This window comes from Colossoma macropomum, unplaced genomic scaffold (genome assembly GCF_904425465.1).
Source record: "Colossoma macropomum unplaced genomic scaffold, Colossoma_macropomum, whole genome shotgun sequence".
NCBI lineage: Eukaryota > Metazoa > Chordata > Actinopteri > Characiformes > Serrasalmidae > Colossoma > Colossoma macropomum.
In genome coordinates, this window is record NW_023494785.1 from 8,131,887 (window position 1) to 8,145,980 (window position 14,094).

The 14,094-nt window shown below is 37.8% G+C and overlaps 1 protein-coding gene across 1 annotated transcript; it reads left to right on the plus strand.

The window, feature by feature from the left end:
- The first annotated feature begins 627 nt into the window (after window positions 1-627).
- Window positions 628-11,876, plus strand: cpb1 (carboxypeptidase B1 (tissue)). The gene is made up of 11 exons (XM_036582239.1): window positions 628-821; window positions 944-1,019; window positions 2,193-2,317; window positions 2,918-3,017; window positions 3,765-3,866; window positions 4,740-4,844; window positions 5,582-5,692; window positions 6,416-6,506; window positions 8,111-8,313; window positions 10,629-10,713; window positions 11,570-11,876. Exons 1-11 carry the CDS (start codon window positions 757-759, stop codon window positions 11,755-11,757), a joined length of 1,251 nt encoding a protein of 416 aa, XP_036438132.1. The 5' UTR covers window positions 628-756; the 3' UTR covers window positions 11,758-11,876.
- Window positions 11,877-14,094: the final 2,218 nt, after the last annotated feature.

Here is a 14,094-nt window from a genome sequence, read left to right on the forward strand (position 1 = left end):
TAAAGTTGTGACATGAATCAGATACTGTATTTGACAGAATTAATGTAGAAAACACTGTGTAAATACATATTATGGTGGTACTTCGGATGTCTTTACAGAGCTAGAGAGATGTTTCAGATATGTAAATGAAGCAGTTTTTCAATAATGTTGTAATGGCAGTGTGTAATATTTTACATTTCTCTTACAGTAATTAATGTATGTATTGTTCATTGGGATCTCCTAAATGTCTGTAATATCTGTTGTACAGCTTTATTACTCATAGGATATGTAAAGAAATTATGAGTCATTCAGAATGCATAGTTCTCTAAACATTGTTCTTTAAATGTAAATAAAACCTCAGAGAGAAACAGAAGTGGGAAAATGTACATATATTTTTATATGAATGTGAATTAAGAAAAATAAACAATGTTGATGTTTTATTATGTTTTGTGGTGAAAACAGTCTGAGGTGCTTTGTCTCCATATTTAAAGAAAAATGGAAAATTCCTTCTTTTCTTTCTCTTAGTGTGGCCTTGGATCAAGGCTCTCTCTCTTTCTCTCTCCCTACTCTGCAACATCCATAGCTTTTTCCTATGTTAATCATTGAATGTCCACCCCCTCGTCAGTCCCTACAATCTTACACCTGAAATGACCCGCAGATGTACGATGGCTATACCACACGTGAACATTGCTGGAGAGGCCTTCAGGGATTGGACGGCACCTGAGGGCCTGGGGTTATAAAGGGAGCAATGGGAAAACAGACAGTCACACAGGCAACATGAAGGTCCTTCTGCTCTTGGGATTGGTAGCCGTCGCTCTCTGTGAGCCGACCCGTTTTGAGGGGTAATTTATTTATTTATTTTTTTTTCTTGAAGGTCTTGCTTTTCATCTTAAAACAGAGGTGATATTGATTTGCAACAATAGGGGTGAAGCACGTAAAGCATGTCTCTCACGTTCTCTTCCAGGGATAAAGTCTTCCGTCTGAAACCTGTGATCAATTCGCATGTGTCATTCATCAAGGAGCTGGCCAGCAGCTTGAAGGTAGAGTTATTTTTGACGGGAAATCATTTCACCGAAATTGTATCCAGTAACACTTTACTTGAGCCTTGCTGCATACTTACAAAATTACGCCATATGCCATGACAATTAATGGTATTGGTGATATGATACTGTGATATTATGAGACATAACCTATCATGACAACTTATGACAGTATATGACATCTGCTATGATGTGTTTATGACATGGTTATGTCAGTGTTATGAAGCAGAGTTCAACTAAAGTTATTTCTGGGTTCTCGGGTGTGTTTTTAAAGAAATAAGCTGTCACAGTGTGGTTTTACCAAGGTTAAGGGCCATTGTTAGGCACACGAAGCAAAGGAAGCCCCCTTAACCATGAGTATTACACATCGTCCATTGACGCAATGCTAATATGATCAAATACCCCAATATTAAATAAATTATGAATTTAGTATGAATAATATCACAATGACCAATCCTTCCAGCAAGAAATGTAGATTGTTAACAGTAGGCTATGGTTGCCAAGCACATTAATGACCAAAGATTATTCCATGAGAAGCCTGAGGGTTTTTCATAGTCCTAATGTTGGGAGGTTGCAACTTTGATCCATGGTGATGCCACAGTGCTCTGTGGCTAGGAGTCCAAGAAAGCATAAATGGCCTTGCTCTCTCTGGGATGGTCCTCATCCTGGAAAACTGATGTATCAGGTTTACAATACAATACAATAGTTCATCAGATATAGATTTAGAACTATGCACTTTATATGCTGTACATATATATTCATATAAAATTGGAATATAGTCCCTTGTGGGACTTTAGAACAATAAAGTGGGTCCCAGGCACTCAGTTTATTACTGTGGTGATAGGGTTCAACTCCATTCAAATTCCTATTCAAATTCAAATTAAGCTATAATATCAGAAAGCCAAAAATAAAGAAAGATAGACAGTATATGTATACATAATACTTAGTCTCTGTGATGGATATAATAATGGATATATACTAGCCAGAACCAACTTTTTATGTTACTACTCTATAATAAAATAAAAAGTAAAGGCTAAAGATCTCAAAGCTTCTAAAATTAATTGTTTTCTTTGGATGTGCATAAAATTTGAAAACTAACTAACTACAGTCTTAAAACAGTATGTATGTGTTCATGCACCATCCTGTACATGTGTTATGTGTCGCCCTCTGCAGGTAGACTTCTGGAGTCCCGACAGCGCTGAGTTGGTCACTATTGACATTGATGTTGACATCCATGTTCCTGCCTCTCACACTGACATGGTCTTCATCATGCTGGATCAGAGTGGCATCGACTATGAGTAAGATCACAAGATACTTCAACACATGATCATGAACAAACTCAAATAAGTTACCTTTATGCACATTTTAGAGCATAATTTCTATTGCTGAATTTAACATATTGGAAAAAAAAAGACAACATGTCAAATGTGCCATAACATTTGCACAGGCCACACTTTTTTTCTGAAATAGGTTAAATTCAGCAAATAAACAGTAATTGTGCATTAAAATGTATGCTCTATAGATGATGTGTTTACTTGTTTTAACTTAGAAAATCAACAAGACATGTAATTTGACCAGGGGTGACTAAACTTTCACAGACAACTGTAAATAGCAACAAATAAATCAGCAATTTTAAGTTCAGTACTGAGATTGATTGACATTGAGCTCTGCACCTATAAATTAATTGCAATTAATTACAATATCATGACATTATCACAACGTTTTCACATTTATATGAAAGTTGCATTTGTTTGTGGGTTTGTATGTGGCACATAGTAATAAAGTGCAGGTGGCTCTGAGGATTGTACGCTAGAGTAAGTCTTCTCTTTGTAGGTTTGCTGTGGGTTTATGACCTATAAGCATGTTTAGAGTTGAGTTCTGTCTCTCCTGTGATGCAGGGTGCTGATTGATGATCTGCAGACTGCAGTTGATGGTCAGATGGACAGCAGGATCCACACCAGGTCTCATGACTACACAAAGTACAACAACTGGAATACAGTATGTCTTATTTTCACTGTTAAATGGGGGATTCTACCAATTTTTCAAAATTTCTGCATAGTTCAGTCTTTAAAGTGTCAAGAGAGTCATTCAGAGTGGTTTGATGTAAAATGGTTAATTCTAGAGAAACTTACAGACACAGAATTCTTTACAGTGGTGCTGATGGGAACCAGGGGTCAAGATGTCTGAAACACAAATATAGCAATCCAAAATTGCAATCCAAAATAAGCAGCGAACTTAAAGATGTTTTAAGACTGAAAATGTTTCATTTGGGTGCTATTTTGCCCGCATGTTCCTCTCCACAATAAATATTATTGAAAAAAAATTCTTTAGGTCAAATTTTTTTTTTTTTAAATCTATAACCCAGACATCACACAACATATTTGTTCCTATCACCAAAACTATGAACAATTCCGACTTTATTAAGCTTCTCTAGAATTGAGCAAACCACTCTGAATGATTTTATTTATATCTTAATGTTTTATTTAAGCAGTCATTTGGTGTAAACATTGGTGGAATTCTGGTTTAGTGTCTATTTCATGTCTCTGCAGAGCTTAATGTTTTCCTCTAACACATAGAAATTAAACTTGTGAAGCCCTTGGCTGTTAGCTGGGGAGTTGAATCGGGTGTATTTAAATAGCAATGTGAAACTCTGCAGAGCTGTGTTCCTCCAGGACTGGAGTCTGACACAGTCTATATGTATTGATCTCTTGGCGGACATGAGGGACTGCTCTGCTTGCATTTCAGATCCAGGACTGGATCATCTCCATCACCTCAGCCAACCCGACCCTGATCAGCAGAACCACTATTGGAAACACCGAAGAGGGACGACCCATGCATCTGCTCAAGGTCAGCCTTCACTGACAGATGGCATTTCACTGTCATAAAGCTGATGTGTATAGTGTAAATTTGGAAGAGAGCGAACCTTAAATTTCACATACAATTCTATACGGTTTTATTCATCTCTATTCAGTTTTAATCAATTCTTTACAGTTTTCTACAGCTCTATTTCTTTTTACTCAGCTCTATTCAGTTTTAATCAACTATTTTCAGTTTTATACAGCTCTATTTCATTTTATTCAGCTCTATTCCATTTTAATCAATTCTTATCAGTTTTATACAGCTCTGTTTCATTTTCTTATTTATTCAATTCATTTGTATTTAATTCCATTAAATTGTAGTCAACTATTTTCAGTCTATTCAGGTCTATTCAGTTTTATTCAGCTGTATTTGGTTTTATTCAATTCTACTTGGATTTATTCAGCTCTAGGTAGTTTTATTCAGTTCTATTTGGTTTTATTCAGCTCCATTTCTTTTATTGTGCTGTGTTTGGTTGTATTTATCTATGTTTAATTTTATTCAATTCTATTTGGTTATATTCAATTCCATTCAGATTTCTTTCAGCTCTGTGTAGTTTTGTCAGCTCTGTTCAATTTTATTCTGTTCTACTCTGTTTCATTGATTTTTTCAGCTTTTTTCAGCTTTATTCAGTGGTTTTATTTTGCTAAATTCAGTTTTATTCAACTCAGTTTGGCACTGTTCAGCTCTATTAAGTTTTTTTTTAACTTTATTCAGTTTTATTCAGCTCTATTCAGTTAAAGCCTCTAATACCACAGCTACTGCCATCATACCCTTGAGCTAAACGACAAAATGTTAATGTAGATGTCATCAGCAGGTATGAGTATGAATTTGTGTTACTGAATCCATCTTTCCTTTTCACAGATTGGAAAGAGCTCTGGCTCCACCAAACCTGCTATCTTCATTGACTGTGGTATCCATGCCAGGGAATGGATCGCTCCTGCTTTCTGCCAGTGGTTCGTCAAGGAGGTACAGCAGTCTTCACTCTCAGATCTGCAGGACTACAGCTTAGCATGTCTAATTTAAAAGTCCCATATCCTGGAAAACCAAAATAGCTTCAGTTTTGAAGTAAAAAAAATGTAAAAGTCTCAAAACGTACTATTAACTTCCCAGTCTTTATGTTGCATAAGCTGCAAAAACAGCTTATTTTGAATTTTAAAATCGTCACAAACACATTTATATCAGCCCATTCAGCCTGTAGTAGCCTCACCATATTCACACTAAAGTGACAGTAAGTGTTGTTACTACAGACAGTAAAGAAATATCGAAATATCGGAGTGGAAGATATGAGGAAAACGTTTAAACGTTGTGCTGTTCCTGGCTGTCAGAAAGCAAATTGATCATTGCAGCCAAACATTTTTTTTTTCAAATATCTCTGAGAATTACAGTCCAAACATTTTTTAATTCAGACACTGTAACAAAAGCAGTCTGTTTAATTCTAACAAATACAGAGGGGCTGAAAATGGTCAAGAGGGCTTTGAAAGTGAATTAGGACTGATTTTAATATGTAAAATGTATATAAATGTTATAAGTGGATTTCAGGGAAATACTAAAATGCATGAAAAATGTAGAATATGGATCTATTATTATTATTATTATTATTATTAACATAATCAGGCATGATAATTACTGATGAGCTGCCAACTCTATAATTTTACCTTCTGCTTGGTAAGTAACCCTGATGTGCTAATTTCCTTTGGGGTTAGGCTGTGTCCACCTATGGATCTGACGCCGAGATGACCAGCCTGCTGGACCAGATGGATGTCTTTGTTCTGCCCGTCTTCAATGTGGATGGCTATGTGTACAGCTGGACTAACGTACGTCCTTCAGCGACCAAATTTCAGCAATCATTAATTACATTTTGTCTCAGAGCCCAATCTTCTATTCAGCCTGCGTGATAAATTACTAGACAGACATTCCCCAAAAGCATTATAGTATGAAAATCACTGCAAGATAGTAAAGCGAGCATTACTTTAAACACTCTCTCTAACATTTAAAGGGATAGTTTGGCAAGAAATTGAATTCACAGATTTTTCTTCTTAACCCAAATGTAGTTGATCAGCTAAACATATTGGGTGTCTGAAGTTTGCTTATTTAGTTTTACAATGGTGATATGGGGCTAATGTAATGAATAATGGCAGTTTATAGGCATTGATTAGCATCATGCCTAAAATGTCTAACTGCATGCCTAAATTATCACACAGCTGTCTCAAACTGTGTTGAGTTGTAAGTAACAGACTTACTTTTATACATAAAAATGGACAAAAGTATGTTGCATACATATAGCATAATATAGTAGCAGCAGTCATCTAGAAGCCTGACATTTTTCTGTACCAAAACATGTCTTAGCTGATCAAACACAATTGGTGTAAGAGGAAAATGGAGCACATCAGACTTGAAGCAATTATTGCTGAGATGCTTTTCTTGCCCTACTATCATTCTCCATCATTTACTTGACACATTTTACATGTGCAGTTAAGACTTACTCAAGGTGTTATGGATGGTGATCTAAAAGGCAATGTCATAATTTGGGCCTACAGGACAGGATGTGGAGGAAAACTCGCTCTTTAAAGAACGGCTCCCGCTGTCCAGGCGCTGACCCCAACAGGAACTTTGATGCTGGGTGGTGCAGTGAGTATTACAGTTCAATGCCAAATCACAGCTATGATGTGCAACTAAAGGTTATTTTTACAACCCTGGATATCACACTTTTAGGCCCAATCCCATTTCTTATTTTTACCCCTAACCCTTGTTTTCGAGTGTCCTCTTGCCCTTTGGAACAAGAGGTACTGGTTGAAATCTTTCCCTATGAAATGGGACCCTCAAATAAAAAAGGACAGTACTTCATTAAGAGGCTACTAGTGGTGCTCTGTAGGCGACCCTGCCAGTCTGCAGTGATAGCAGAGAAGGGGAAAGTTCAGCTCCTCACTGTTGGGCTTTAGTTACATTTAGGACATCATACGCCTTTGAAGAGGGGGGACAATTATTTATTATCTCCCACCCCTGATTCTTCAGTAATATGAAGCCGAAGTCAGCTTTTCGCCAGCTCCTTGTTGCAATTTTCCCATTCCACCTTAAATGGTGCAGCAGTTCTGATGCCTGAGGCGCCAGAATGCAAATGCTGCTTCATTTAAGGTGGAAATTTAGCTAGCTAGCTACCGAGACCTCAGCATACTACTAGCAATTTTTATGCTTATCATGAAGAAAAGGACCATTATACACTGAAACAACATTAAACTAAGATAACATAGTTATATTAAATTATAGTAATTTTTAATGGAGAAAATATTTACATTGGTGGGGTTCTTGGTCACTTGCGTAGCCATCTTGCCAGTTTTTCTTGTTTTCACTCTGTTTGGAGTGCCTCTGAAAAACCATTTTGGGCCATGTAGACCCAACACTTCACCCTACCTCTCCATCTCAACACCCTACCCCTAGGCATAAACAGGTAAAATGGGTAAGGGCTAAGTGGTAGGGGCAGGGGGTGAAATGGAATGGGCCTTACACTTTATGTCTTTATTCAACACATGTTGGACAGTTTTAGGGTCATTCATGTTCTCAGTCTTTCCATAAAAGGGCCTATAGGGGTCATTCAGATCACGCCTTTTTAAACTCTCTCAATCTCAATTGTGGAGAATTGCACACTGTGACCTAAGAGTGTCCTCTAGCCTGCGCAGCTTCAACTCTTCTGCTTTTAAACACCCAGAGCTTTATTCAGATGATCTTCAGATGAAAAAAATGCTGTCAGTTATTTTTTAATAAGCCAGTTTCAAAATGTTTATCACTTGTCTCAGTTTTTCGTGTTCTCTCAAATCGCTTTTTTGTGATTACTTCACTTGTCAATGAAATGTTTAACAGCCCCCATAAGAAGCTTCTTCTGCGTATTTTAAGCATAGGATGCAACATGCTTCGTTTTTATAAAGGTATCATCTGTACTACATTTCTGTATCCTACATTTTCCTTGCATTTAATTCTTTCTGATGAAATCCATAATGTTTGTGTAGTGTTATAATATATATATAGGAAACGCACAATGTTTAATCATTCTCCCCACTTCTTTCACTTCACTTAGTCTCCTTATAAGGACTGTCCGGAGTCTGGAGTGAACAACATATTTTGAAATGTTATTATATATTTTTAGATATTTCTCTCATTAAAAAATAACATTGTTTATGTCAGCACACATAAATGTCTGTCTGTGTTTCTATCTGTGTGTGTCTCTCTTTCTATCACAGCTTTGGGAGCCTCCAACAGCCCCTGCAGTGACACCTACTGTGGAGTCAGTGTTGAGTCTGAGATTGAGGTCAAGAATGTGGCTGACTTCATCCGCCAAAACAGGTCCATTATTAAGGCCTACCTCACCATCCACTCCTACTCCCAGCTGCTCCTGTTCCCCTACTCCTACAAATACGGACTGGCTGCAGACCACTCTGAGCTGGTACCACTCATTACACATACACGCTACTTAGAGTGGTTCTGTCATATTTATAATAGGGAATATTCATGGCTGGTAAATGAGGAATGCTTTTAAGCTGTGCTGTACAGTATTTCTGGAAATAAGAGCTGGCCTGAAGAGTACTTTACAGGTCTGAATAGCATTTTTACAGGCCTGAATAGCACTTTACAGGCCTGAATAGCATTTTTACAGGCCTGAATAGCACTTTACAGGCCTGAATAGCATTTTTACAGGCCTGAATAGCAATCTACAGGCTTTGAACACTTGTTGTAAGTATTACCTCATTCTCAGTATCAGCCCTAAAAACTATAGTTACATTTCATAAGTAATCATACTTGTATGGATTGTCACTGCAGTTCAAAATATATCCAGCAGAGGGCAACAATGTATTAATAGTCAGGCTGAAGCACAGCTGCTGAGAAGGGTCTGACCAGAGGTCTTTTAGAGAGGAGAATTACCATTCTGTAATGTCTTACAGGTTTCTCAAACGCTAGAGGGCGCTCCTGAGCGAGTCCAAAATGAATGGGTTAATATGTAGCATTTAAGCAAAATCATAGTTTATAAATGCTTAAATATTTTCAAGATAAAAGAATGCCTTCATATCCTGAACACAGAGCAGCATAAAATATTTTAACACCACTGTTTAAACGCTTTTGAACTCGAGTTATAGGAGGTTAAAACAGCGCCTCATGTACATTCATTACATCAGTGAAAACGAACAGCCAATGAGCTGCTCCGCTTGCCAACCTATCAGCACTCAGTAGCAGTAATGCTAACATTGTACTGCACAAAATCCGTTTGCTGTGTAAAAAAGGAAACATACAGGTGAGTTTTCTTTGCTTTTTTAGTGGAATACATCCTTCTACTTTCTACTTTAATTAAAGGAAAGTTCTGGATGTTCAGAAACTATTTTAACTTTTCATTTTTAGGCGTTTAGCTCCATTCATTGAGGACTCGCTCTCGGGCGCCCTCTGCTGTTTTGCAGTCCTGTTTTTTGATATAGGAAGGGAAATAGGAAGTGGCCAGGCTCCTCACAAACCGGATCTGGTTCAGCGTTACAAGCGTCCCCGTTATATTTTAACCATTGTCTGGTCTCCTCATTTATAACGTCTTTGATGTAAACAGTGAGCGTTTGTGCAGGTTGTGTGTCTCGTCATGCATATTACCTTTCAGTAAGGGATATCGTTGCCAATATTCAAGCGATGTCACCGATTTAATTCCGTAGAACATTATACTCATTTTCCACTTATCCAGGCCACAGAAGCTAACGTTTGTGTTTTAGTCTAAAGCTTAATATTATGCTCAGTTTTATTCCAGCACATGTAATTTAAGTGTACACATAAAGCCTCTGTATAAGGGTAATTTTTATACCAATTATGAGTCATGTGAGTCATGAGTGTTGACATTAAGGGTGTAACAAATTAGAATGATAATTTTATTTATCACCCTCATGGTTTTAGTTTTTGGTTTAGTTTGTTTTTGTTTAATTTCTTTTGCCTTTTTTATTTACTTCCTCAAGTTTTTTTTTGGCTAGTTCACTATTTTTATCATGGAAAGCAGTAGAGGGGTGAGTTGCAGTCATAGCTGAGATCAGAGGAGTGGGGTGGAGGCTTGAGGAGCTTTAGGAGCTACAAACTTGTCTATACATAATGAGGGCCATCATGGAAGCAGTTCAGTTTGTAATTTTTGTGATCTGTTCAACTAAACCAGCCAAAATGTATTTCTTTTTAATATTTTCCATACATTAACAATAACTCTGTTCATTACCAGTGTAATTAATGAGTGCTTAAGTATTCAAATTACTTGAGCAAGCCCTACTGGCAACAGACACATTTTTCCATTATAAGTACTATCAGTAGTAAAATTTATTATCTAAAGTTTATTATCTGCTTATGGTGGGTTGAAACCCACCAGAAGAACCATAGGTATGGTAACTAGCAGTGCTAGTGCTGCAGTATTAATCCTCTGTCATTTCAGGTGTTGCCAAATATCCTGACACCTACATCAGGCCAAATTTAGGCCTGTGAGGTAGAGATGGAACTGGCATCTGCCATCCTGCTGCTATTCCCACACAGTAGCTCACAGACAGCACTAGTGTCTGCAGTGTGACTTTTTTGAATGATATAAGAATTATGCATTTTTGAAGGAAATTAATGTATCTGCCATTATTATTAGTTAGTATCATACTTAGAGATTGGACTTTGGAGAAGAATTGCAAGTTGAGATTTAGTTAGTTGTATATATGTGCCTTTTCCACTGATCCGAAAGTCCCCTCTTAATCCCCCTGTGTGTTCCAGCTCCGTGTGGCAGAGGCAGCCTCTCAGGCTCTGCGCAGCCTGTACGGGACCAAGTACACCAGCGGCCCTGGGGCCACCACTATCTGTGAGTAGCTCAAACACTCATGAAACTCTTTGGTGAGGAACCATCTAAGCGTTAGCCTAAGCGTCAATTCGACCCCAGTGATGCCACAGCCATCTGTGGGCGGGAGTGCAAGAAAGCATAATTGTCCTCGCTCTCCTGGTAGGAGGGTCCTCTCTTTCCCATCTGTTAGCCGACGTAACAGCAGTTAGTGTTTTTCTCCAAGCATGTTGAGCTGTTCAGTGATATTACATTAGCAGCAATTTGAGAAGATGTGCTTGCGCTTCATATAACTTCAAGCACGTGCTAGCTTTTACCCTCCCAGCTTGGTAGCACTGTGTGATGACGATGACTAAAGAAAAATTCTTTAGTGCTGGGTCATCACCTGTCTTTAAAGTAATAGTTCGGTGAAAACACAGTAGTTTACCCAAACGTAGTCGATCAGACATCTTTAGTGTCTGAAATTTACTTACATACTGAACCTACTAGCCGAAAATAGCTAACAGGTAATGGAAGCTTATGCGCCACCAGTTAGCAAACTGCATGCCTAATCATCACACTTGCCTCAAATCCTGTTGAGCTGTTAAGTAATGTCAAATTGACCTGCTTATGTGCTTTCTAACACTGTATGACATACTGTAGGGTATAAAAATAGATAGAATTACTAACAAAATTCAGGCCTCAAGATGGTTGACTATTTTAGCTTTGCAACAAACTCTTAAGCAAACTTAAGACACCCAATATGTCTTGATTGGTCGACTAGATTTGGCGTGAGGGGGAAAATTATTTCAATTCGATTTTTTCACTGAACTGTGTCTTACAGTTATGTATACAAATCAACTACAGCACTCTTCATTTTCATTTCACCACTTTTCTGCAGACCCAGCTTCTGGGGGCTCTGATGACTGGGCCTATGACCTGGGGGTGAAGTACTCGTTTACCTTCGAGCTCCGCGACACCGGCCGCTACGGCTTCCTTCTGCCCGAGTCCCAGATCAAACCCACCTGCGAGGAGACCATGCTGGCCGTCAAGTACATCGCTGCCTACGTGCAGAAGAACGTGTACTGAGAAGGGAACCCTGGAGAACTCTAGAGATGAACCCAGATTGATACATATCAAACTCATCTTCAGCGCTTGTATCGTACACGTGATCAGTGAAAAAAATAAAACACACAGTGTTATCCTCACTTACTTTCTGCTGAGTCAAATGCATAACATTACATTATTATCATTTTACAGTATTACATGATAATGTATGTATTTCTTTTTCATTTGTCACTGAAAAGATGTTTTGGAGAGGCTGTCAAATAAATTTATATGAAAGAAAGGGTCATAAAGCAATCAAAGTAAGAGATATTTACCAAAGGCTACATAGAAAGACTACTGCAGCCGCCTGAAGGCTATTGCACACTGGATGAGAAGTGTTATGTCATGTGGCAGATATACATAATTTGGTATCAGCTAACTCATTACAAACTTTACATTAAAAGGTATGAGGAGAAATAAAGGGTGATTAGGGCAGTAATGTTAGGTGAAGTGAAAACGGACCCTTAGCATTTCTCTGTTTATCTTAAAAGGGCCCATGTCCTACATTTTTCTTGTATTTAAGTTTCACTCCTGCAGTCTACTCATAATGTTCATGTGGTTTTATGTACCAAAATGGCCATAATTCATTCTTCTATGACTATTTTCCAATCTCCAATCCAGATATCTCCTATCTGTTCTGATTGGCTGCCCTGTATCGGCCACCATGTGGGTCAAGTCTGCTTTTGCAACAAGATATTGGTCATGTGTCATTTAGGTTGGAATATATACTAGACCACATATGTCAGGCTTCAGTGCTTACAGGCCAGAAAACTGCAAAACACACCTGATTCAGCTCATCAGCTAATTAGCAAGGCCTTCATGAACTGAATTCAAAGCATAAAATGAGCGTAAATGGTGATCTCCCCTTTGACACGCCTGTCCTAGACAGTTTTGGTTTATCGTACAACGTTTGATGAAGAACTTTAAACTCTATTAGACAAAGACGAGCATGTGAAGTTTTTCCATTGACTCGTTTCAAAGCACTGCACCAAGTTTTGTCATATTTCTATTCTTCTACCCAGTCTGCTTTGATCTTCTCTAATGACATATTTTTAAGGGACAAAATTGTGTTCAGTATACTTGAGATCTGGCCTTTAGAATCTGGGTAAGTTTGCATGGGAAGACAGATCTGAAAATAATGAAATAAGCTAGACCCTAGACCATTTTAACAAGAATTCTTCAAAGAGGGCCCTGAAGTTGGCAAAGGAACCATCACTACACTTAGCAGTACCCAATCTCTGCCACTGGGTAAAAAGTGTAGCTGCTGGAGAAAGGTGGTCATCGCATCTGGGGGCTAACACTGAAAAATGTTTACAGGTAAATGAAATGACCATAAATCTAGTCAATATATCTAAAATTTGATATATCTAATATTTATAATTTTTCATTTGTATGAATATTCTAAAATTATTTAACTTATTTCTTATTTTTACTTAAGTTACTTGATTAGGTAAAATTATCTCAGCAGGGATGTGGACGTGTAAAGACCGGGGGCTCAGCCCAGATTTTTAATAAGGATGGTTCTTCAATGGTTCTTTAGTAAAGAGAAGAAAAATCTACATAGAACCATGAACACTCAAAGAACCCTTTGCATGATTAAAGGGTTCTTTGCATCACAAAAGCGTTCTTCAGATTGATGGAAAATGTGTTGTACATTGTTCTATATAGTACCTTTTTGAAAAGGGTTCTATATAAAAACCTATTAAAGGTACAAAGTTGGACCTTAAAACCACTGTTGGACCTTTGAGGGAACATTTACATCATTTGTACCATGTGAATGAAAAATGTATCTGCACAGAATCTTTAATTCTAACAATGTGGGATCACTTTTTGTAGAAAATATGAAGGTAATCCCAAAACATTACTCTAATGTTATTTAACATAAACACATGCAGTATATCTCATTTATATTTTGATGGGGCCTTGGACTCATGGGGACCCTTGGCAGCTGCCTACCTTTGTCTAGTGCAAAGACTGTGCCTGCGTAGCTCCAATGCAAAACTGAAGAATCACATTTCAGACCGTTAAGTCTTGACTGATTGACTACATTTGGGGTAAAGGGGGAACTGTATAAATGAAATTTCCATAGATCTATCATAGATTTATCACTTTAAGGTTTATGTGCTGTTTATTTAACTTTAAAAAATGTTGATTTCCCTATATAATCATTTTCTAACTAAGAGTGTCTGATTTCTGTGCTGGTGTGAGTCTCAGTTTCTTTTCGGTAACAGGAGAGAACCCAAACAGAAACCCTACTCTAAACACAGAGGCCTCTTCTTCGTGGCCTCTTCCTTAAATAGCTCTCATTGGCCGCTGAAT